Below are 25,680 nucleotides of genomic sequence, written 5' to 3' on the forward strand. Positions count from 1 at the left end.
TTTTACATAAATTTTGTTATTGCATCTTGACCAGAGGTAATAAAAGTACCAATATTCTTTACTGAAGTGCAATTACTCATTTTATTAAAAAATACTCTGGTATAAGTATAAAATATAAACTCGTAAATTGACTAAAAGTATGAATGTAGAAGTACAAGAAATACTCTCAAAGGAGAAAGACGTCTGCCTCAAATCACACACTGATTTTAATTACTGATGGTAAATAATTACTGTCCCTTTTATCAAGAAAGATGCAAAAACATTAGCTGTGCCTAACTAACTATTGATCTATTCCTAATCTCTCGAATGCTAGCTAGTATGATGATAACTCAATTAGATTACAGTGATGGGCAATAGGTCTCATTTTTGCTGTCACATTTGTTAAAGTTTAGATTTACTTTACTTTAGATTTCCTTGAAGCTGTTTAATGCTAAAAAGAGTCATCTGTGACTTTACAAATGTACGGTCCCCTCAGATTCAAAAGATGAATAAGAGACAATAGAACTCCATTCCAGCTTTCATTTCCTGATATTTACATTTAGATGTGTTAAAAACCTTAGAACATCGCATCTTTTGTTTGAACCCACCCATTTTTCAAATGATCAAAAATATTGGAACATGTGACTGAGAGGTGTTTCTTGTCGCCCACGTGTGCCATGTTAGATTGATTGTTTAAACTGTTAATAGCTCTGAATATCTACTCTTGGTGTGAGCCCTGGGTTTCACCTGTGGGGCTGTGACTGCATTTGTTGTTAAAAAGGATAAACCAACATGAAGACCAGAGAGCTGTCTATGGGAGAAAAGCAAGCCATTTTAAAGCTGGGAAAAGAGAGAAAATTAATCATTTTGCACAAGCATTGGGAATAGCCAATTTGGAATGTCCTGAAAAACAAACCAACCACTCGTGTAATAACAACCAGACATCAAACAGGTCAGGCCAAGAAAAACAACAGCAGTTGATGACAGAAACATTTTGAGAGTTGTGTGGAGAAAATCCCAAAATCAACAGTCAGTGACATCACCAACAATCTCTACAGGGCAGGGGTGAAGCTATAACAATCCACCATTCAAAGAAGACTTTGATAGCACAAGTATAGAGGCCATACCACAAGATGCAAACCAGTCATCAGCAGTAAGAATCAGAAAGCCAGATTGGAATTCCCAAAGAAATACAGAGATGAGCCACAAAGGTTCTGAAACCAAGACTGATCTCTATTAAAGAAAGAAAGGACCCAGCTCATCAGTCAAGCATAGTGGAGGTAGTGTCATGGCTCGGGCTTGCATGGCTGCTTCTGGAATGGGCTCACTAATCTTTATTGATGAATTTATGATGGTAGCAGCAGAATGAATTCAGGAGTCTATAGAAACATTCTGTCTGCCAATTTGCAGAGAAATGCATCCAATCTGATTGGGATTGGGATGCAGCAAGACAATGACCCAAAACACACAACACAACAAAGGACTTCATCTGGGGGAAAAAAGTGGGAATGTTTTGGCCAAGTCAATCAGCAGACCTTAACCCAATTGAACATGAATTTCACCTCCTGAAGAGGAGATTGAAGGGAGAAACCCCCAAAACAAACAACAACTGGAAGAAGCTGCACTACAAGCCTGGAAAAACATCACAAAAGAAGAATGCAACAGTTTGGTGACATCAGTGGGTCGCCGGCTTGATGCAGTTATTGCAATCAGGAGATATGTAACCAAATATTAAGTGTAATTTACTTTACTTTACTTTAAGACTATATGTCCCAATACTTTTGCTGACCCAAAAAATTGGGTGGTCTGACACCAAAGGTACCATGTTCTAAATTAACATATTTAATATGTTCTAAAATTCTAAATATCAGGAAATTAAAGCTTTTGATCTTAAACCCAAATGTCTTTAGTGTATAGCAAAAACAAAAGAATTGGTATTTCTGTTCAACAGTGCCCTCTAATGAAGTCTTCAAAACTGTTTTTCTCCTTGCTGTCAAACAGTGTATTTTACTGCAATAGAGAAATTTTAGAGATTTGCTGCCATCCTTTGAAGAATCTACAACAACGCAAGAATAGATGTTCAAGATATATTTCCTCCTCATGTCGAACCACTAGAGGCTGCTGTTTTCTGTTGAGACTCAAGTTTGACTCTGGCTCTGAGGTGCGTATACTGTATGCCGTATGTGTATGAACTAGCTGATAGAGGTCTGTAGGGTATATCTTTGATGTATTTTCATCAATATATGTTTAATATTTATTTATTTATGTTAAACACATGGTGATGTTCTACCAAAGCCGTCAACATTTCCATAAATAACCTGGATGGAGGTTATCATGAAAATCAGGAATTCATTGCAAATATAATGCCTTGTTTGGTGCAAAGGTTTGCCAGACAGAACTATACATGGAGAAACCTGCCTTTCTTAATATGTGTAAATGTTTTTTTTTTATTATTTTGCTTTACTACACACAGTGTGCACATTCTTGAATTTAAGCATCTCATGGCTCATGTCACTTTTTAAACACATATATATCATGTATATGTGGTGTACAACTGGCTATTGGTGTCATAAATGCCTAAAATCAAAAGTAATTTTGTATTTGATAAAGCGATAATATGAGTGAATAGTTATATATCAGCTGGTTTCACCTCCTGTGTACTTAAGGTCTTTACTTGTACAACTTTGTGCACTACACTGAAATTACAACTTCTCTATACAAAATGACCTCTCTATACAATATACATTTAGTTATTTATATATAGTTATAGTTATACAGTATATGTATACAGTTAAGGGAGCTTATAAAGAGGTTCTAGTTTGAACTTTCTCTGATATGGAAATAGAAAACTAAATAATTATTTTCCTTTGATTTAAATTAAAGCATCATCCATGTTGTTTTAGACACTTGTTTCTGTCAGTTTGCTGTTTTGATGGAGGTAGATGCAGTTTCTCAATTGCCTATACAGTCCATAGAAATAACGCATATCAGATCAGTACAGGGGTGAAAATTTACAGATCTTGAAGGCCTAAAGGTATAAAATGAGGTGTCTCCTTTGCCTCCCTGGACAACGTGAATGCAGTCTAATTTGAAAAAGCATGTTAAGATGAGTTTTACTAATTTGCTAAAGTTCAATTCTAGTAGGAAATTTTGTTTGGCTAGGCAACAAGTTAAGATCTAGCTAAAGGTAATTACTGGTTATTTACATGTCTGTGTTCAGAAAAATGTATTTTTTTCTTGTACATGTTCCTGACAGAAAATACTCCGAGGCCCCTGAGTTTCAGGAGAAAATTGATTTGTTGTATATCTTCTCTTTTATTAAAAAAAGATAAATGGGTCATTTTGACCCAGTGGCCACATGAGGGTTAAGTAATAAAAGCTTTTGCATAAAAACATGATATTACTTAATGAGTCATTTAATATAACTTACTTTCCAATTTTTAATACTTAAGTACATTTAAAAGTAGCAACTATTTTCACTTGAGTACATTTTTGGCTGGTTGCTTTTGACACATTAACTATACTTTAACTTACTGTAAGTATAATTTCCTCTCCTGGGTAAGTATTGTAATAGGCTACATGGTATTAGAGTTTCCTACAGTAAAAAAGTAGTGGAATGATTCTCCACCTTTTGCGAACCACCCTTGTGTTTTTCCTGTCCATGTGAGGCTGTATGTTAGAAATGTTAAAGGTTCACACAGAGCAAACGAACAGTTTGAGCAGTGCCTTAGGCTGTTACTGAACTGGTTAAATCTCGTGTCTCTCCTCATCCACGGGTTCTTCTTTGTTTATTTCATCCAAATGGCAGAATCCACTGAACAATTACAATATAAAATATAACCAAATCCTCCCTAGATTAATGTTAAATTAAAACCATTAATTGTACATTTTGCAAGCTAACAGTAATTGACTTATTGATCAGTGGATAATTATAACAGTGTTATTGATAAGTTCTTATAAAAAAATACACTATGAACAATTTTTCTGCTGAAGAATTGACTCTTTTTATTTAGAGATCTTCAAATGTCGTAAATACCTAAATATTTATAAATACTATTGCAGAATCATCTTCAGTCAATTTCTTTTCTTTTTATCAGCTTCTTTGTCAATCTTCACCATTATTGACAAATGAAAGTTTTGAAAACAGGTTCCCCATATGTGGGACACAAACATGGATATAAATAGTGGAAGATCAAGAATTGAAGTGTACCGAGAGCAATATAAGCAGTCCAGTAATGCAGGTGAGTGGTGCTCAGCAGCCATGATCAGGTACAATTCTGCATTTAAGGATCTTCAAGTAGTTCTGGACCTTGTCGGAATCACGGCGGAAACAGTAGAGGAGCTCGTATTCACTCATAGCCTCTCCACTGGCAGGAAATAAGTCTTCAGGAGAGGTGAAGTCATTCATTGAGTTACTGATCATCTCCAACAACTGCATCTGTGTGTATGGTGCAGGTTTACAGTTTAGAATTAGACAGTCAGCGCATTCATGTGCACTATTCATGTGCATTTGCAATTTAGTTGACTCACACAAAATGCAAAATTTCTAGGAATTCTAAAAAAAAAAAAAAGTAGTTTTGTTTGATTACATATTAATAATGTCATCACCTTGATATTATAAACTAACACAAATTTTATCATTAATACAGCTGTTTTAAACTTTCTTGCCTATTATAGTGAAGGCAGTAGGCTCTCAAGCAAGATCTTTTGGTTTGAATATTGGGAAAACCTTAAAGGTGGAAATATTTAAAGGATTGGGAAGTGTGAGTTGTTTGAATTTTTTTTTCTTCTAAATTAAAACTGATCCAAGTAAATAAAATGTGCCACGCTTGTATCAGGATACACTTTACTGACATTAGCTCCTTTAGTTCAGTTTTCAATTTAACTCAATTTATTTATATAGACAAAGTAGCTTTCCTTATATTTCCTTAATGAGCAAGCCAGAAGCTACAGTGCCAAGGAAGAAACTTATTGAGATGACATGAGGAAGAAACCCTGAGAGGAACCAGACCTCCTCTGGGTGACACCAGATAATGGGATTATAAATCATTACAGTATACATGTGTAGAAGAGTAAAGGCAAATAGTACAATGTGTTAAAATGATGGCATGTATGAGCATATTGTAAATAAGAGTCCTGGGATGATCACAGAACAGTCTTTATGATTACAGCAGCAGGCTTAACTCCAGTCTTAACTCCAGAGTTTCACAATCATAAATATATCATTTTCTCTCCAGTATAGTGTATTAACACTTTTCTTCATGTTTCCTGCACAGGAACTCATTTGAATCAATGCCTTCTATAAAGAAAACAAATAATTTTGTTCCACCATCAGCAGCCTAAACAATAATTGAACTACAGCATGTCACTAATGTCAGTAGTGTACAAGGTTAATTGTTTTAATTATTCCTAATGATTCAATTCATTGCAGTAATACCTGTTTAATATTGCACAGAACACTGATGAATGTGTACACATCCCTGATACAAATCTGTGAATGCTTCCAAAACTCTGTGCTACAGAAATCTACATAATGTGACAAATAGCAAACTAAAATGCCATTTTTTATGCCTGGAATTCTACTGTAAGCGATCATAGTGTTTCATATAGTTTATCTCTCATAAATTTGCAATCAAGCAGTTTCAATATTCTCCACATTATGAGGTTATGTAGGTCACGTACCTTCTCCACAACTTTCTCCACTCCTTTCCTGAGCTCAAGAGCAATGTTACTCATCTCCAAAGCTTTACTGCTGATGAAGCTGTTAAAGTCCTGTTGGTGGGACATGCTCTCGTGCAGCAGGGACAGAGGATAGTTCCATGCCATCAAAAGCTTGAGAATTACCTCTGTTAACTCCTCATGCTGAGAGAGAATCGATAGAGAGATTAGAACATCTGGCACGTAGAAAATAATGGACCAAACAATATGAAGAGACGAGCAGAAAAGACTGAGGGTCAAAAAAATGACTGTTTTAGAGGTTAGAGACAGAGAGAGACAGAGAGAGAGAGAGAGAGAGAGAGATGACAGATCAGTGAACTTACAGCCAGTTTCTGTGCAGTTTCCTTGCCATTAGGAGTTAGTATGCTGGATGTGTGGCACTTGTGATACACGCCAGTGTGGCTTTTGCCAGACAGGAAGTATTTCTCCTTAACAATTAAGACAAAGTAAAAAGGAGATTTACACAGGTTTACTGGATTTACTTTGCTGTTGTCCACCGAATGGATGTTCAGTAATTATAATAATAATAATAATAATAATAATAATAATAATAATAATAATAATAATTATTATTATTATTATTATTATTATTATTATTAATGGTTTGAGATCATACCATGGTATGAATATCAACAATTTTACAACACTTTATTTATTTATTTATTTGTATGTATGTATTTATTTGTTTGTTTGTTTAAAAGATTTTTTAAAATGAAGTATGATGTATGAATAATGTACAAATCAAATTTTTACAAAAACTTACAAAATTATTTTTATATATTCATTAAACTAAATTCACGTGAATTCATGTTTTGTTTCATTAACCCATGACATCTCTGTTTTATCCAGTTATAAAAATGGTCAAAAGGAGTTGAACATAACATCTGTAATATTAATAAGATTTTTAACATGCCAATCCTATTTCACGTTAGAAAAATCATTTTAGTGTAATGGGAATGGGTGAATGGGATGCAAGTATTAACAAAAAAAATGAGTCAGCACTGATTGCCAATATGTCATGATGTCACTGATTCATTTTAACAATGATCCTTTAACTTGATACTTTTAAACTGCATTTGAATTGGCCCTCTTGTTTATGATCCTTATTCAAGTCCTCATAATAACTTCAGTCAGTACATAGAAATCATGCCTGTTGTTTAAATCAAAATGTCAATAAAACGATGGCAAGCTACTTACAAGCTCTGAATGCAGGTCGTTGGACAGTCCATGCATCCTGGCTGAGTGTTGGATCACCCTGTCGAAGAGATTAGCCAGAGACAGGAGCTGGCAGCCGGTGTGTCCATAGGCACAGATTGGCATGGTGCTCACACAGGTGCACAAGTCCAGGCACAGAAATGCCACAAAGAGAACAGCTACAGAGAAAAGGATGAGGAATGGAAGGGAGAAAGAAGAAAGAAACATTCATGAGTCCCTTTCGAGGTTTTAGAGACTAGAGAAAGAAACAAATTGTTTAGATATATTTGTGTTTTCTTCTATCAGAAGAGAAGGACAAATGAGACAATCCAGTGAAGAAACATCCTCTTGAGATTCCAGTAAACATCCAGATTAGAGGCAGCCAGAGGTGAGACTTGGCTTTTAGGAAAAGCACAGAGGAGAAAACAAAATGACTGACAGGACAAAAACTAAAGAGAAAATGGAAATGAGAATGGAAAAGAATGAAGAAGGTAAAAGTACATAAGAAGTTGGTAGAGCTTAAAGAGCTCAAAGAAAAACCATAGACATATACACAGCTGTAGAAGTAAGAGAATAGTTTGACAAGAGCCTTCCATCCAGTCAGCATGCCCTTAGCAGTACCTTGCTTTTGGTTGCTGGACATGCTGAGAGTTGTGTGTGGTTGTGGTGCAGCCGAGGGTTGATCTTATATATAAAGTGGTCAGAGCTTAAGGCGAATACAGAGCATACTGTGTCATACTGATGGAGGGGTGAGTGGAAACGGCAGGCGTTCATGGTCCTGTAGTCGTCATAACCCATAGTCTGTTTCTTGAAGAGGATCATGACAAAAAACATTTCCACACCCTTCAGCTTCATGCATCATCGTCATCATCATCGTCATCAGACACTCATACTGTATGATGCAGGAGCTAGCTCCTTGCTACCTTTTGCATCATAGGAACATATAGTATTTCTTGTGGATATACCCTGTGAATATATTTCTGTGGACAGCACCTAAAAATAGCTAGTAAAATAATCAGTATATTTACTGCTTAGCTAACTGACAGCTGCAGCAGCTACAACTCACTTGTGTTGGTCCAAAAAGGGATCTGAAGCAGTAAAGGTTTATGATAAAATATGTTGATTTACAATAAGAGGATAGAAGTGGGAACCAGCACAATAAGTGTCTGTCCTTGCACCTTCATTTATTAATTGTCAGTAACTACTTTATCCTGGAGTCAGAAAAACTCCTACAAACGCAGAGAACTCTGTTTCCCAGAACACACCACGGCCTATGAATATGGCCGCCATGGACTACAGTTCCCAACAATGGACTCGGTCATGTTCACCTGATTACTAATAACCCACACCTGAGGACAATCACACCTCACAGTATCTAAGGGACTCTGGTTCACGTTTTCGTTGTGAAGTAATGCTCAGTGTGTCTGTACCTGACTTACCAAGCTGCTGATGATTTGCTGTTATTCTGGTTATAATCTTTGCTCACATGAACATCGCCTCTTTCTGGATTATGACCTTGCCGTTCGATTTGGATTTGTTTGTCTGTGTTCCTTTAATAAACTCTCTCTCTGCTTTTGCATCCATACCTGCTTGCCTTTTGTGACACCTGGTCATGGTGGGTCCTGAGGCTATCTCAGCAACACACACACCTCAAGGGGCGATTTATAAAAGCTAATTGACCTAACTGTCATGATTTTGGGAGTTGGGAGGAAACCCATGTGGACGTGGGGAGAACATTGTCATCCGTACCATAAACAGAGCGCAGGAACGAACCCAGACCATGCCCCTGCTCTTAGTCCTGAAATTAAGAATGAGTGTTCTTGCTCTCCTTACCACGATATCCAAGTACTTCACTCATTCAGCAATTTGTACACATTTTTGAACCAAAAAGGGTCTCAAAATGGCACTATATTGGCAGATTTTGAATGCCACACCACTCTTTCATGCCACCTCACCAACTTCAGCACAGTGTATTCATTTATGAACACAAAAATAGAAACAGTGCACAAATGTACATAAATGTAAAACAAAAAAAACAATAAAAAAAAAAAGGCTGGCACCTCACCAAAACGCCAGCACGTGCTTGTGCTGGTATAGAGCCCTGAAAGCGTGTCAAACACTATTAGTGTTACCGTGATAAACCTATCAACCCTTTTGAAATGCTCTTACTGTGTGCTTCTTAGCCCAAGCTCCTGAAATTCATCTCTCTTAAGTCGGTTTTACATGTGTAACACAATGCCATTATTGGTATTTGTATTTGTATCTGTTTGTTGCTCAAAAAATTTGTATCTGATTTCTTTTTTTTTTGGTTAATCCTACCACTATGCCTTGGACTTACACTGAAAAACACTGAAAAAGGTTTGCAGGAAAAATTCACAAATTATAACAATATAGCTTTTTATATTTTAGTGAACATTACTGAGTAAGCAAGCTAACTTTAAAGCAGTGATGCCTTTCCCAAGTCAAGAAAATATTTAGATTATTTAGTGAGATTAGAGTTGACAACAATAGCCATCCAATAAACTTTTATCAGAGTTGCTTCAGTTTTTGGGGGTGTTACATGTGTTACATGTTACTGTGAGTCCTTTAAGCAGCACATTATTATGATGCCTTTTTTTCATTTAAAATTGGAAATAAACAAGGCTTTAGAATTTTTAAATATTTAAAACAAAGAAAGTAAATATTCAATATCTTGAATATTTACTATTTAAGGTCCTGCACTATTTCTAGGTCCCTATTTAAATGCAAGCAAATGTGTGATATTTACCATGTTAACTGCTTTGTACAAAGGGTCAGATTTTCCTCGTGCCTAATCTCTTCTATTGAGGCACGTATACAGAAACACTGATGGATTTGATCTAAAATGGATTGTAAGATTTTGCACAAACTTGTGGAATCCATGCCAGCTCGAGTGCACAGTGCCATTAAAGAAAACAGGGGACGTACCAAATACTAAGAAATTCTGAAATTCACGTAAATATTTCAAAGATTCTACTTTTCACTCAAGCTGGGGTCAGTAACATAATTTGTAATAAAAACTGTTGTATTAAATTAGAAAAGAATGCAGAATAGAAGCATTTTTATTCTAGTGCTCTCAGACTTTTGGACCCCAGTGTACAGTGTATACTGTATTCCAGTAGGTGGAATGGCGACGTTAATTTGTTCATATGTGAATGATTGTGTGAACATGTGTGATGTGTGTGCATGGTGCCTTGTAATGGCCTGGCATCATTCAGGGTGTAATCTCACCTATTCCAGTATACATATATATATATATATATATATATGTATTGAATTTCCCTTCAGGGATTAATAAAGTTTATCTTATCTTATCTTATCTTAAAAACACTTGGGTGGAACTATAGAACTAAAACAGTCACTGATAATCAGATTATTTAAATTCTATCATTTAGTAGAATGCTTTCCTGCATTTTGTTGTCCTCAGAATTATACAAATTAAAGCAGAACTAACATCCATTTTCTGTTTATCTATTCTTTAAGATTATAGAGAGATGTGATAGATACAACATAATAATTGAATGCAAAGTACGAGACCAGTGACTTTTTTTTAAACACTACTTCCTAAAACGTTCCTTATGCTAACGTATGACCACTCACAATCCATTATTATAATCCGTCTTTATGTAGGTTTCTTGCTTCTTCTTCCTCTTTTTCTTCTTCTTCTTTTTCTTTTCTTTTTTTTTAAATATGAAATAACCCGAGTAAGAGCAGCATGGAAAGAGATGTTGGCATTAATATTTGACCCCTTGCATGCTCACGGTCACTGGTCACTGAGTTACTGGCATTAGTCACCCACAGATGTAATTCACTAAGACAGAATTACCAAGAGAGAGAGAGAGAGAGAGAGAGAGAGAGAGAGAGAGCTGTCTTAAAAGTAAAACTCATACTGTACATAAAAGAAATTGTAACATGCACGGATTATCTTTAATAACTCATCTTTAATTAGGAATTTAATGTAATAATTTAAGTTATAGAGACCATGGTTTTGTGCATTTGTTCTTCCTAATGGCTTTTAGCAATTTAGGAAATGAAAGTATTAGCCTACTGTACATGTGAAGTGCTTTCTCTTCAGGTTTACACACGACTGTTGTAAACCTGCATAAAAAAAAAAAAAACTAAAAACCCCATGGGCCCCCTATGATCTTTGTTATACTCTGTGTTTATAATACATTTATATTTAATTCAGTTTCCTTGCTGTTTTGTGGATATTGACATGAATATGTTCTCATAACTGCACAAAGCTGCACAAAGCTGAAAGCGATAATCTAATGATCTCACCTGAAGTAGGCCATAGAGTTGAAGGAAGAGTCAGAGTTTTCATCAGTATGTATACTGTTTGGTGATAATTTTGTCACCAGCACTTCAACGCACATGAATCTGATTGCAGGTCGACCAGTAACAGGGCATTTTGGAGCAACCGTGGATTATTATGACGTCGTGCTGTCTGTTGTCACTGGGAAATGCTCAAGAGACATTTTTTTCTGTTTTTAACCTGTGTTAAAAAATATTTATATTCATGTGCTGGTATGAAGTTTCAAATTTTAGTGTATTCTACAAATGTGTGGCTGGCCCCAGTGTACTTTAGGTCTATATGATAATCAACTTTATTTATGTAGCCCTTTTCATTTTGAGTTTAAAATCTTAAAATGCTTTATATATAGAAGATTAGATCAAAACAAAGTAGTTATGAAGCTCATTAAGGAACCTGAATGTAGTATAAATTAATGTGAATTACTAGAAATCTTGAAAAATATGTTTAACAAGATAAATCCCAAGAAATAACAGGTTAAAAAATTTAAACACCTCGCAATCTGTATGAAACTTTGTGCACTCTCCTTTTGTTTTGTCCAATCACAGAGCCTGCAAAACAGTGTCTATGACAACAAACTTAACTGAGACAGGCGGTGAGTTTAATAGCATGTGCTCATCAAAAGTTTAGATTAATCAGCAACAGTAAGCTAATATCACTTTTAGAAATGAAAATGGCATGTTCACAATCGCTCAGCACTAAGAAAAGTAAAGTCAACTTTTATATGGTGCCAGTTTTCAACATCAACAGTTGTACTTGTTCCTGCATGAAACTTGTGTCAACCTTTGATAGCTATTCTCAAGATGCTTTAATATTAGTTGTGTCTCAGGTGAACCCTGCAGATGAATTTCCTTCAGTTCACTAGTATCCTAGCCTAATGTGATCAAAGGCAACTTGATAAAAAGTTATTGTTCAGTGTTGCTTCAGTGTTGTTAAGTATTTAAAAAAAAAATTTATTCATTATTTATTTATTTATTTATTTATTTATTGCTTGTTATCTAGCAAGCTAGATAACCTTTTAAACATTTTAAAGTGCACGCTAATCCTCCTGGGGACAAGATAAAAATACCTCATGTAACAAATGATGAATTTGTTCTTTTAAAATTGGGAATGTTCATATGAGATTATGTTAACAAGGATAAGCAGGAGAAATGATATTGGTAAAAATATGGAAACACTTTTGGCAACATGTAACTATCTTGATTTGATTTTGTACAAGCACTGTGAAATGCTGTACACCTCAACGCAATTGTGAATATTAAAAAAATAATCACAAAAAAAAGTAATTCAGGTAATACAGCGAATTACTTACAACATCAAGATATAACTGGAGATGAGAATGCAGCACAAATGATGACAATGAGGGTTTTGTAGCAAATGACATTTCATATCATTTAATTAAAATTCAATTAATAAGATCATTCTGGGCAGCCCTGCTCACATTCACTGAAATTCACACATTGCAGAGACGTGATGTTGAAACAAAACGATTAAGAAATGTATATTTTACTAATGAACCTCAACACATCTTATATATTCCACAATTTCTTGTGTAAAACAAACTCAGATTATGATTTGGCATATGGGATTGGGATTTTAATCAGTTAAATGTTGCTGTTTGCACGGAGTGTAAATAAAGTCCTAAAACAACAACATCAAGCAACATTTTTTTTTCTAAATGAATATATTAACATCCATGTCTGATTGTACTTGGCCCTTTTTATTCATCAGTATTCATGTTAATACACATGTCTCAGAATTGAATGCAGTTTTTTGTGTAATCACATAATTCCGACCACAAATTTTATTTTTATGTATATATGTATGCATGTGCTTATTTATTTGTTTGTTTGTTTGTTTTTCTTTCTTTGTTTGTTTGCTTCCATGCCTCTCCCACCTAGCTGTAATAGCTCTGCTTTACCACATGATGGGAGCATTGCATCTCTCTGTTGTATACAATACTGAATTTACAGTAAGACAATTGTACAGTATATATAAATTGATTATATAAAGATGTATTTGTTTGGCTCAGCCTCACATCTAATAATGAATGGTCCTACCACAAGAAGAGCCTTCTAATATCAGTTGTCCAATGTCACCATTCCATAGTTGGAATCGCTACTCAGAAACGTGGAGCCCTTCTCCTTGGCTATCGGATGTGCTGCACAGTAATTGGAGAGAATTAAGAACAGCAGAGAGGAAGTGGAAGAAATCGCAACTCGACACAGATCTGGTCTCCTATCATGCTCTCCTGTCCAAATTTTCATCTGAAAATTTCTGCTAAGACTGCCTTCTACAAAAAAAAGCTGGAATCCTCTGCACAAGATCCTCGCAAGCTCCACAACATATCTTCTTCACTACTCAACCCTCCGGCTCCTCCTGCTCCATCCTCTCTGACTGCTGAAGACTTTGCCACTTTTTATGATGAGAAGATTGGAAAAATCTGCCAGACATTCACTTCTACTCCTACACTACACACTGAGGATTCTCCTTCTCATTTGCTGACACAGTTTTCTAAACTAACAACAGAAGAGATCCTGCAAATCATCTTATCCTGCAATCCTACCACCTGCCCATTGGATCCAATCCCTTCCACAATGCTCCAGACCATCTCTCAAGACCTCCTCCCCTTCATCACCACTATCATCAATGGCTCCATAACATCTGGTCATGTACCAACTTCATTCAAAAGAGCAAGAGTTATTCCCATCCTGAAGAAACCCACTCTAGATCCCTCTGTCATCAGCAACTACCGACCAGTATCACTTCTCTCTTTTCTTTCTAAAACCGTTGAATGAACTGTCTATAATCAGCTGTCTTGCTATCTCTCACAGAACAACCTCCAATCAGTCTGGCTTCAAACCGGCACACTCCACAGAGACTGCCCTTTTGGCCGTCACTGAGAAGCTACATGCTGCTAGATCAGCCAAACTGTCTTCAGTTCTCATCCTCCTTGACCTTTCAGCAGCGTTTGACACAGTGAACCACAAGACTCTCCTATCCACCCTCATGAGCCTAGGAATTCGTGGTGCAGCATGGCAATGGTTTGCTTCCTACCTGGAAGATCGGTCATATCAGGTGACATGGAGGGGATCCACATCTGCTCCTCGCAGACTCTCCACTGGTGTTCCACAAGGCTCAGTACTTGGTCCTCTCCTGTTCTCCCTCTATACTCGATCTCTTGGTCCGGTCATATCCTCACATGGGTTTTCATACCACTGCTATGCAGATGACACTCAACTCCTCCTCTCCTTCCCTCCCTCAGACACTCATGTTTCTGCTCGGATATCAGATTGTCTGGCAGACATCTCATTATGGATGACAGCTCATCATCTGAAACTTAATCCCACCCAAACTGAACTGCTGTTCATCTCAGGTGATTCATCCCCATCTCAGGATCTTGCAATTTCCCTAGACAATTCTCTGATCTCGCCTTCGGTTACTGCACGCAACCTTGGGGTAACCATGGACAATCAACTGTCCTTCTCTTCTCACATTGCTAATCTGACACGTTCATGTCGATTTCTCCTTTATAACATCAGAAGAATTCGTCCATTTCTTTCCTCACAGGCCACACAGGTGCTTGTTCAGTCCCTTGTCATTTCAAGACTGGACTATTGCAACTCACTCCTGGCAGGTCTGCCTCTGAGCGCCATTCGTCCTCTGCAACTGATCCAGAATGCAGCTGCACGATTGGTTTTCAACCTTCCTAAATTTTCCCACACCACCCCATTGCTGCGCTCCCTCCACTGGCTTCCTGTAGCTGCCCGCATCAGATTTAAAACACTGATGCTTCCCTACAAAGCCAAAAATGGACCAGCACTCACATACCTCTAGCACTGCTTGACTGGTCCCACCATCTCTCAGGGTACAAGGAAGGCATGCATCGAGACTCTTCTCTGTTCTGGCACCAAGGTGGTGGAATGAACTTCCCCTAGATGTCCGAACAGCTGAGTCACTGGCAGTCTTCAAACGACTTCAAGACTTACCTCTTCATAAAATACTTAAATTAGCACTCTCAAAAAAAAAAAAAAAAAAAAAAAAAAAGCACCTCCCCAACAGAGTTTTGGACTGATGGTATTCCTAGTTTGTGACCTAGCGAGCCAATATCAGAATGTATTTTTGATAGACTTCAAAGCACTATTGCAAGTCGCTCTGGATAAGGGCGTCTGCCAAATGCCATAAATGTAAAATGTAAATGTAAATGTAAATTTAAAAAACACCTGTACGCCTGCTCGTTCATGCTATTACCAAGACAGCCAATTATGTGGCAGAGGCACAATGAATAAAATCATTTAGATAACCACTCTGTACAGCCAGCAGTTGAAGATCGGAAGGGTCTCGCATGGTCTTTTTGCAATCTTCAGCTGTCCAGTTTCAGTGAGCATCTGAGATGCTTTTCTGCTCACCATGGATGTAAAATGTGGTTGAGTTACTGTAGCCTTCTGGTTATCACAAACTGGTCTGCCCATTCGCCTCTATTAAGGCAGACAAGGGCAAACAAAGGTGGACAAGGATGAAGAAAGACAGACAAGGGCAGACTAAAGGTGCCAGACTAAAGCATATAAGGGCGGACAAAAATGGATAAGTGCCGGCAAAGGCAGACAAGGGGGGGGCAAAGGTGGAAAAAGATGGATAATGGCAGTCAAAAGCAGACAAGGGCGGAAAAAGGTGGAAATGGACATTAAAAAGCGGACAATGGTGGAAAAAGGCAAACAAGGGCAGACAAAGGTGGACAAACTCAGACAAGGGTGGAAAAGCAGAAAAATGGGGAAATTGCAGAAAAAGGTGGACAAAGGGACAAAGGGAAAAAAGGTGGACAAAAGCAGAAAGAACATCAACAAAAAGTGGAAAATGGCAAAAAAAAAAGGCAGAAAAAGGTGAACAATGGCAGAAAAAAATTGGGCAAAGGTGGAAAAGGTGGACAAGGGCAGATAAATGCAGACAAGGTTGGACAAAGGGGGCAAAAGGACAGAAAAAACTGGAAAAAGTTGGTGAAGAAATGGGTGTACAGAGGTGGACAAGGGTGACCCACAAAGGCGGACAAAAGGTGAACAAGGGGGGACAAGGGCAGACTAAAGCTGCCTAAGGTGGTCAAGGGCAAACAAGTGCAGATAAAGGTGGACAAGGACTGACAAAGGTGGACAAAAGCCACTTCCACCCACAGAACTGCTGATCATTTTTTTTTTTTTGTTCCCAGGAGATCAGCAGTTTCTGAAATACTCAAACCAGCCCATCTGGCGTCAGCAACCATGCCACAGTTCAAGTCATTGTGATCACATTTCTGATCTGTGATGTGAACTGAAGCTCTTGACCTGTATCTGTATGATATTAAGCATTGCGCTGCGACCATATGATTGGCATAATTACATGATTGAGTAGGTGCACAAGTCTTCCTAATGAAGTGTCTGGTGAGTGTACGTAATAATTAAATTATTACCCAGAATACCTTGAATTTGCATAGCAGTGAAGGCAATAAATTATTGTACATAGAGCATTCCAGTGTATGCTTCTTTTTTTCCCCTAATGGTAGCACACTAATTTGTGATTGATCCTCTATTACAGCAGTATGTCTGTGTAAGTACTGTAACTGATAAGAAATATAGTCTGGTTGGTAATGTTTAATATTTAACATGTAAGCGGGGTGCTTGTTAAATACGTAAACATGTGATCTTTTCCAGCAGGTGGTGAAGTGGAGATGCCTCACAAAGATCACAAAGTTACATCTATAATTATATCACAGGCTGCCTTCTGCTGCTCTAAAAGCCTAACACTATGGCTAAAAGTGCTATGTGTACATTTTGAGAGAATTCACACTCTATTTATATTTCTACTCTCAGATCAGGGCATAATGTAACACATTTGAGTGTGTGTGTGTGTGTGTGTGTGTGCACCGATGATATAAGTGCTTCAATGAATCTTGTAAATTTTGATGGTAAAATCACAATAATCTGAGCTCATGCTGTAGATATAACTATCCATCACAGACCTCATAGAGCCGTCCTCTATCTAACTCTTGGTCTCCTGTGTTCCATTATGAAGAATCTGAGTGAGGATAGAGGACACGGGTCCCCATGTGTATTACATTTAATGCTGCCATCTGTCTGTGATGCCTCGAGCTATAATAGCAGGTGCTGGAGGGTGCATGCCGATGACTCCAGTGATTAGAGATCAATGATTCACTTATCTCCCTCTCCCTCTCCCTCTCTCTGCCAGTACAGTTTGATTTGAAGTATTAGATACCATTTCTGTCCCCACAGTGCTTTAATATATAATGATCTCTGCTGATATAGTGTAATTGCATTTTTGATGCTGGTATCCCAGGGACTTGATGTGTGAAATGTAATACTTGCTTGTCCCTTGTGGGAAAGAAGTGCCTTTATGGACTTTGCAGAAGGTGCACATACACATCACCACCAATATCCTTGCCATCATCAATCTATTTTATTATTTTAGAAGTTAGTACAACAGTAAAAGGTTATAATAAATTTAAAAAGAAATGAAAAAAAAAACATGACTGAAAAGATTAACATGCACTTTAAATTTAAAAAAAAAAAAGCGTATTCGTAGTGTGTGTACGTAGTGTATTTGTGTATTAAAAGGTGTATTAGAGTATTTCTCCTGACTTGCATTCCAGATGGTACACATCAGCTCATTTATTTGTTTTGTAATTGCCAATCTGCTATCTATCTGCATACTCATCCAGATCCAGAGTTTATTGCATCTGTAACATATGCATCATTCCAGTGGGCAAGATTCAATAATAATGATATTTATTCAAATGTGCAAAATACTATTATAAAGAAGTGATTGGTTTGCTATAACATAATATATTAAAAACTAACCAAGTTTGTTTAAAGAAAATACAATATCCCATCTGCACTCCTAACGCTGTTGGATACCTCTGTCAAACATTTTGATCCAGATTGATTGGGTAAAGCACTGCCTCTTTCCTCACCTTCCTCTGTTGCACAGCTTTGAAATGAGTTTTGGTCACTAAAAATGAAGCAATAATAATAGAAAAACTAAATAAGATTTCATTAATACCATAATTGCTGTGTGCCATATTTTTATTAAACATACCTATTTATTATACATTATGATCTCTCATGACTTTGAGTTTAGTATAGGTTTATCACACAGCTATGTTCTCTACATTATCACTAGTGATTTGTTTTTGTTTCAATCCTCTGATTTCCGGGCAGGTCAAGACTGGGGTGGATATAATAATTAAAGTGTTAGAGAGGTCAATAAATGGGGCAATGGCTCTGTCAGCATCATCTATCATTCCTCTCTCTCTGTCTCTCTCTCTTTGTGTGTGTGTGTGTGTGTGTGTGTGTGTGTGTGTTGCGGAATGCCAATGAGCCTTGTGTTTTTCCTCTGCGAAATCATCAGCAGGTAACAGATGTGTGCTTAATACCCTCCGATGGCGCTTGAAGCCAACAGTTGAGCAACATATCAAATGCTCTTCAAAGTGTGTTGTAGCTGCATCTATCCAGCTGAATTTCTTATTTCACTAATGACTTACGCTACACATTAAAGGTATAAAAGATTGATGCAAGGTCACAACCATCAAAGCTAGGACATTCAGTGCATAAGTGCATAAATGCATAATTCAGAAATTTTCTATATATAGCTAGAAAGATCATAATGCTCCAAAGATGGTCTACATGCTTCTCATTTACTGTGTGGAAAAAAGTGCTCCTTCAAAGATATTTATTTTTGATTCTAAGTACTAGTTTATTGTCATTTGTTAGCAGTGTACTTTTTATTGGTCAGGGCATCCTTTCACTCAACAGGGATCGCATGGAAAATGATATTGTCTATGGCTTATCTATGAGAAATCCACAGGCAAGTATCACACGTTTTCTTTGTTTTCGTTTTTCTTCTAGAATTACACTGCATTTTCATGATAAATGTGCTTGAGTCTTATACTATAGTTATATTCGTTTTTTTTATTCTAGGGACGTGAAGAGTTATCCTATAAGTAAGATTAATAATCCAGGTTTATAAAGGAATGTGGGAGTAAACAAAGATTAGTTTTGCAATACCTGACTGCATTAGTGTTTTCAAAACTCAGCCTTGTCATCTGACCCTTCCATATGTGCAAATCAGATGTCCAGACTGCTATGAGATGAACTGTGTATATTTCTAGCTCGTTTTAAAAGCAGTTATGAGCAACATGATATCCAATCCTTTTTAAGTAATCCAATCTAGTGATTGTTAAGTAATCCCAAATACAGTAGATTTCCCTCTGTTTCTGTGAGAGCATATAATTGTCTATAAGAACTAAACAAAAGCAATATACAGTATCTGCATTTCTATAACTTGTACTTATAACAAATGGAAAAACGTGGCCTGCTTTTTTATTTTCAATCTTCAGCTGTCCAGGTTGGATGAACCTCTTCCCACTGTAGACTTGGATTCCTGTTCTTGGTTGACAGGAGAGGAACCCGCTGTGCTCTCCTGCTGTTGTACCCCTCCACCTCAAGGTTTGGCATATCGTGTGTTCCGAGATGCTTTTCTGCTCACCACGGTTGTACAGAGTGGTTATGAGACACCACAGCCTTCCTGATTTCCTGTAAACACTGAACCAGTCTAGCCATTCTCCTCTGACCGTACTCTCCTCTGACCGTACTTATCAATAAGGCATTTCCAGAGTCACTGAGATCCCATTCTGATGTTTCATGTGAACCTGTATGTGTAAGATTTTATTTATGCATTGCACTGCTGCTGCATGAATGCCTGAACGGCTGACTGGATAATTACATGAATGAGCAGGTGTAGACATGTTTCTATTAAAGTGACCAGTGAGGGTATGCATGCATTCATCCATCCATCCATCCATCCATTCATTCGTTCATTCATTCGTTCATTCATTCCTTTTCACTGCTTTACCTGGTCAGGGTTGCTGTGTATCCTGGGTATGAGGCAGATTACTTTAGCCATATTTACCTCCGTGAAACACTAAAGCAAGCAAACAAACAAACAAACAAAACAAACAAACAAAACTGGACACCAAACAAGTCCTGGCTGATTGACCAGTGGAGAATTGGTGTAAATGCACAGTATATCCCGCACTCAGTCTTTTCTCGTTATGTACCGCAGTCTACCGGAAGAGGGCAGGAATGAATGTGTGTGTGTGTGTGTGTGTGTGTGTGTGTGTGTGTGTGTGTGTGTGTGTGTTGCACTGAGCTCGCGCAGCGCACTCACTCCCTTCACTCCCGGGCCGGAAAGGAGTGTCTATGCACCTGGCGCTCTCCTGCTCATCATCTCTCTGTGAGAACCGGACATTTGCGCCCTGTTGCTTTGACACTGGACCTCACGTGCAGTCTCTTGTGGAATCATATCCTTTGTTTTGTGTTCTCCTCCACTAAGTTTCTGCACTGTTGGGATGACCGCGCGCGTGCTTGTGTTCCGGAGTGCTCAGTGAAGGCGCGCCTCATCGCTCGCGCACCAGCAAATGGACTAGTCGTTTTTCCCTGTTTTTTTTTTTTTTTTAATCACTTTCATCCACCATGGCTTTACTGCAGTTCTCCTTTGCAGTGTGTGTGCTATCAGGTGAGTGAATTAAACAGCGCTTCTGGTCACCTGTTATATAATGACAGAGTGAATGTTCAGGTTCCAGGTTCTGGTAAGAATGCAGCCTACTTCATTGCCAGGCGCGAGCGCGAGCGCGTACTGCAGCCTGACTGCCTGCGTTGCATTTTGGCATCAGCGTTATGCATTTAGCTAGTATTTCATCTGGTCTGATGTGGTGTTCCTCGTGTGTTTGTTTGCTTCAGTGTGTGCTGTGGAGCTGGATCCTGCTCTGCGGGTGGACATCCTGAAGGAGCTGAATGTAGGAGAATCTCTCACAGGAGTTTCCCCAGTGCAGGGTTTCCACAATGACACCACTGCATTTCTGTTTAAAGGTACGAGTTTCAACAGCTCTCTCCATCACATTTCTTATCACACTTTCATGCAAAGCAACTTAGATGTTACTAAGTTGGTCCAAGTTTGTAGTCTGACCAGCTACCAGCTGCAAAAACACAGGCTCAAGCTTCTGGACCATCTTTATCTACTGATAAGTTATTTTCCAGGTTCCTTATCTTATTGTTGTTCGTCTTTCGGCTGCTTGCGTTAGGGGTCGCCACACCGGATCGTTGGTCCGCATTTTTGATTTGGCACAGGTTTTACACCAGATGCCCTTCCTGACACAACCCTCCCCAATTTTTATCCGGGTTTGGGACTGGCACAGGGAGGGCACTGTCGTATGTAAGCCCAGCGGCTGGGGTTGGTTCCCTGACCAGGAATCGAACCCCGGGCCGTGGCGGTGAGAATGCCGTGGTCTAACCACTAGTCCTCCGGGGACCCAGCTGCCTTATCTTATTATTTTACTAAATTGATCAATAAATGTTTGAGATTTTCTAATTGCCTTACTGTTGTGTTATTTTCACAAAAACATAGACATAGTAGCAGTTATAAAGAAACTGTTTCCTTTCTACCAACACTTACCAGCTGACAAAGAGGGTCTACCAGTTTGACCAGTTTGACCCATGGATTGCCGGCATGGGTGGCCAGACTAAACTGGGTTTTTTTTTCAGATTGAGGACTAAGAGTCTTGATGAAGGGTCCAAGAGGGACTCCCTGGTAGTCCGAATTTTTTTTTTCCCGTCTGCTTCTATCCCTTTGGCTGTCTCTTTGTATTATTGTACTGTACACCTTAAAAAAGCCAACGACAAATTAATGTTTAATCTTTTGAAAATGAATGCAACTGGTTAAAACTGTTAAAGAGCAATTTCATTGCTCAAAGAATTTCATGAAAAAATGTAACGGAGACATGATCTTAAGTGGTAATACAATATGGCCAAAAGTTTGTGGACACCTGACCAATCACACCCATTGTCATGCTGGAACAGGTTTGGGCCCCTTAGTTCCAGAGAAGGGAAGTTGTAAAGCTACAGACATTCTGTATAATTGTGTGCTTCCAACTTTGTGGCAGCAGTTTTGTGGAAGACTCACATACCGTATGGGTATGATGGTCAGGTGTCCACAAACCTTTGCCCATAGAGTGTATCTTTTTTTCTGACTTGATCGTTTTTGTCGTGAAACTAAAGTAATGTTAGTAATGCCCCATTACTGGAGTATCTTACAGAGAAGTCGGAGTTTGGCCTTGAGGACCATGACATTAGCTCAGTCAGGGAGCAGGGCTTGCTCATTCCCATACTGTCAACACACCTTTGTGCTGGTCTATCAGACACAAACATGCTCATCTACCTGACACTAGTGAGAGATCACTGAAAATCAGGCCTCGTAAATGTATAGTTTTAGAGGTCATATAGTGGTGGGAGGTTTAACAGTAGACTATAAATAAGAAAGCGGAGAAAACTGCAGATTTTAAAATTTCGTTTCCATTGGGGTAGTAAAATCTTCAAAGGCAGCTGATTTATATGCTTAACACATAACTCCTTGCACGTATGGACATGGTTTCGAAGATTGTATTTTATTCATTTGAACGATTCATTCATTTAATTATTCATTGTATGATTTTCATAGTTTTCTATGTTTTCTGTGTTTTTTTTCCTGTAGTTTTCTTTGTTTTAATCATGAGGTAAATTTGGTCCACTTCCATGCAAACGTTACTGCAACTCGATCACAGTGAGAGCGTGATTAAACCCTGATTCATCCCCAACTGGAGGAAGTGAACCAGACATGCTGCATATTTATGGGTTGTGGATGTACTGCTAAACTGACACACAAGGTGCAAACTAAGGACAGAGCTGTGGGGCTGCAAACATTTCAGTATTTTCTTGAAAAAAGAAAAGCTGGATACGGTTACTGATGTTAAGCTAGTTATTTATATAATTATGTTCATACCTATAATGTTCATGTATGCTTTGCAAAACATTGTGTGAGTTTTTTGAAAATGTTATGCTTTGCAAAATGGTTTGTGAGTATTTCTGAGTTTAAGTATAATTTAAGTCCCGCTCTGTCCAACAAATCATTTGCTGATGGGTCCCACTCTTCCCCCTTCAGCAAATGATTTTTTTCAACTGGATTAATTATGTTCAGTGTTAAAACGAAACTAAATTAAGCCAAATAGCCAATAAACCAAAAGTATCAATTTCACTCTGGTCTGTCTGATCAAAGCGCTTTCATCCAAAAAAGTTAAAAGTCAGGCTGAGTATTATGTCTGATTTCGCTGCAGTTCATCTTGAAGCCATGATTAAGCAGTGCCTTTGACCCTTTACCTTAAACTTGTGACCCTTAAACTCCCTGGATCCGTCGACAGGTACAGACATTTCTCTCTCTCATAATCACACGCCTTATCTGTTTATTTTTTACTGTAGTTACTAAATAATGCATAGCAGCAGTTACTGAAGAATATGCTTTGAGAGGAATAACTAAATAATGAGATGAAGCCTTAACCTCATTGCTTGTCAGAACGTGTTCAGTCAATCATATTAAACTGGCATTTATATAAATAAAAGCAAACTGTTGTGCTTATAGTTACTTTAGGCCAGTCTCCATCCTGCCACTTCTGCTGGCTATAATAATGTAAGTAGGGTATAGTGGGTTGATTAAGCAATTGTCACAACTGATGATACTAGTGAAATCATTTTCTTCACATGTCCCAAGCATTATGCTAATATGCATAATATTTGTATGAGGTTTGCAGTTTACAAGTGCAGGCTTTCCTTGCAATTAACAAAAGACAGAATTCCTTTGATCAGCTAAGCTGACGTAGATATAGCACACAACGCTGCTAATCTCGGATCTCAGATGAATCAACTCCTCAGGTACTTATAACTGTGCTTTTAAAATGGATAAGCTATCCATAAAGTTCAAATTAATATTGTCATGACTGTCACTGACTATACAATTATGACAATAAAACACTATTAATATTAAACAAGCAGGAAATCCTACAAGTTATAAAGTCTTGAATACTTTAGTACTCTATAATAGCCTTGATTGTAGAAAATTGCACAGGCATAATTTGTCCAAAACCCTGTAGCTGCAGAATACTACAGTTATAAATGAAGAAGTTGGAAAAATTCTGGTTTAGTATAAAGAATAATTGAGAAGCAGGATACCTTGTGTCGACGTCTTTCATTAACTGTGCAATAAAAGTGTTTCTGAAGTTCCAGGACATTAACCAGGTGATATTACCTTGATAAATATTGATTATTAAGAAACGTCCGCTGGCTCCTGTCCTTCACCTTGAGATGCACTTCGCTTACACATTTGATGAAGACTTCAGGTATTTATATAAGTCACTATTTCATTTCACAAATGGATTTTAAAATGACATTGAAATAGTCAATCCACAGCAAACATCTGGCTGAAAAGCTGCCAGGCTAAGCATGCAGCTGCTTCGGAATGGCACAGATCTGCTCTCCACTTAATCTTCAACTCTCATGAAATATGGATCATAAAAGCAGCCGAACAGCAGGCAGGATGGTAAACAGGCCAACAGCCACCTGTGCTGCTCTACAAGTCCATCCATTATTACATTTAGTAACAGCTATTGCATGCCAGATATGAATTGCTGTAGGCAAAAATGGGTGAAAACAATGCAAAATTCTGCAAGCGAAAAATCAAAATAAAATGCACAAGTTTGTAGTAGGGAACATAAGATCAGCAGTGGCACTGTAGCTGATAAGTATAATGTTAGAGTTGTAGTGGAGGAATGCTAATGCTAATGTTATGTGTCTTTCAGAAACCACTAGGATTATAGCAACATATAATAATAATAATAATAATAATAATAATAATAATAATAATAATAATAGCTTTGCTTTCATTTTGCTTGCAGGAGCTACACTCCTCAAGTTGAATTAAGTTGGAAACATAGCCCTTGATCTGATTCAATGGAAAATCCCTTTTAATTGTGGAAGAAGATTGCAATAAACTTCACTTTCATCTTAGCAACAACAACAACTTAAATAAGTGTGTAGCTAATGTATGTAGAATACAGTTATACCTTATGTTTTGTTAGCTAGCTAACATGAACAAGTAAGGCCATCACTTTAATTTAGATGCCTATATATTTGTTCAGTTTCCCTATGAATGTAAATGCCCTGTACATAACTTCTCATACACTGTTGACAGGGAAAGGCAATTATCCACAGAGATCCTAGTAATCCTTATTTTCTAATAGGATATAAATGTTTTGTGATTGTTTCCAGGCCAAATTCATTTTAAATGGTGGCATATTTCAGCTACTGAACATAATACCACCATCCACCATAAACTTCACTCCATCTATTAATGGATTTTTTTAATGGTTCAAGTTTATTTTATTTACCTTTGTATAAGAATGCAATAATCATATAATTTTGCATTTGAGTGATGATTAAATTTACCTGAGTTGTTTCCAGAAGGACAGCGATTGGCTGAGAATGACCAGTCATAGACATGGGAGACATGGGAATACGGCTTATTCCCATCCCAAGTCCCAAGATTCAACTTGA

At 37.7% G+C, this 25,680-nt stretch overlaps 2 protein-coding genes across 2 annotated transcripts in view; one reads left to right on the plus strand and one right to left on the minus strand.

Moving 5' to 3' along the window:
• Nucleotides 1–4,005: 4,005 nt before the first annotated feature.
• prl2 (prolactin 2) lies at nucleotides 4,006–14,422 on the minus strand. The gene is made up of 5 exons (XM_034313323.2): nucleotides 14,279–14,422; nucleotides 6,895–7,070; nucleotides 6,021–6,125; nucleotides 5,662–5,841; nucleotides 4,006–4,417 (listed from the first exon to the last, which is right to left on the minus strand). The coding sequence occupies exons 1-5, from the start codon at nucleotides 14,319–14,321 to the stop codon at nucleotides 4,232–4,234; spliced, it is 690 nt and encodes a 229-aa protein (XP_034169214.2). The 5' UTR covers nucleotides 14,322–14,422; the 3' UTR covers nucleotides 4,006–4,231.
• Nucleotides 14,423–20,417: 5,995 nt separating this feature from the next.
• nell2b (neural EGFL like 2b) overlaps nucleotides 20,418–25,680 on the plus strand; it is a 64,895-nt gene continuing 59,632 nt past the window's right edge. The window contains exons 1-2 of the mRNA XM_026922638.3: nucleotides 20,418–20,782; nucleotides 21,007–21,135. Coding sequence (XP_026778439.1) covers nucleotides 20,740–20,782; nucleotides 21,007–21,135 — 172 coding nt within the window. The 5' untranslated portion in view covers nucleotides 20,418–20,739. The remainder of the gene's footprint in view (nucleotides 20,783–21,006; nucleotides 21,136–25,680) is intronic.

This window comes from Pangasianodon hypophthalmus, chromosome 18, assembly GCF_027358585.1.
Source record: "Pangasianodon hypophthalmus isolate fPanHyp1 chromosome 18, fPanHyp1.pri, whole genome shotgun sequence".
NCBI classification, from domain to species: Eukaryota; Metazoa; Chordata; class Actinopteri; order Siluriformes; family Pangasiidae; genus Pangasianodon; species Pangasianodon hypophthalmus.

What these genes read in the sequence shown, in the direction of transcription:
- prl2 (XM_034313323.2), bottom strand. Translation starts at nt 14,321, where the DNA reads ATGTGGATCCCCTCCATGTCACCTGATATGACCGATCTTCCAG. An exon ending in ACGACCTGCATTCAGAGCTT is followed by an intron (nt 6,126 to 6,894) that starts GTAAGTAGCTTG and finishes TTAATTGTTAAG; the next exon opens with GAGAAATACTTCCTGTCTGG. An exon ending in TGGAGAAAGTTGTGGAGAAG is followed by an intron (nt 4,418 to 5,661) that starts GTACGTGACCTA and finishes CCATACACACAG; the next exon opens with ATGCAGTTGTTGGAGATGAT.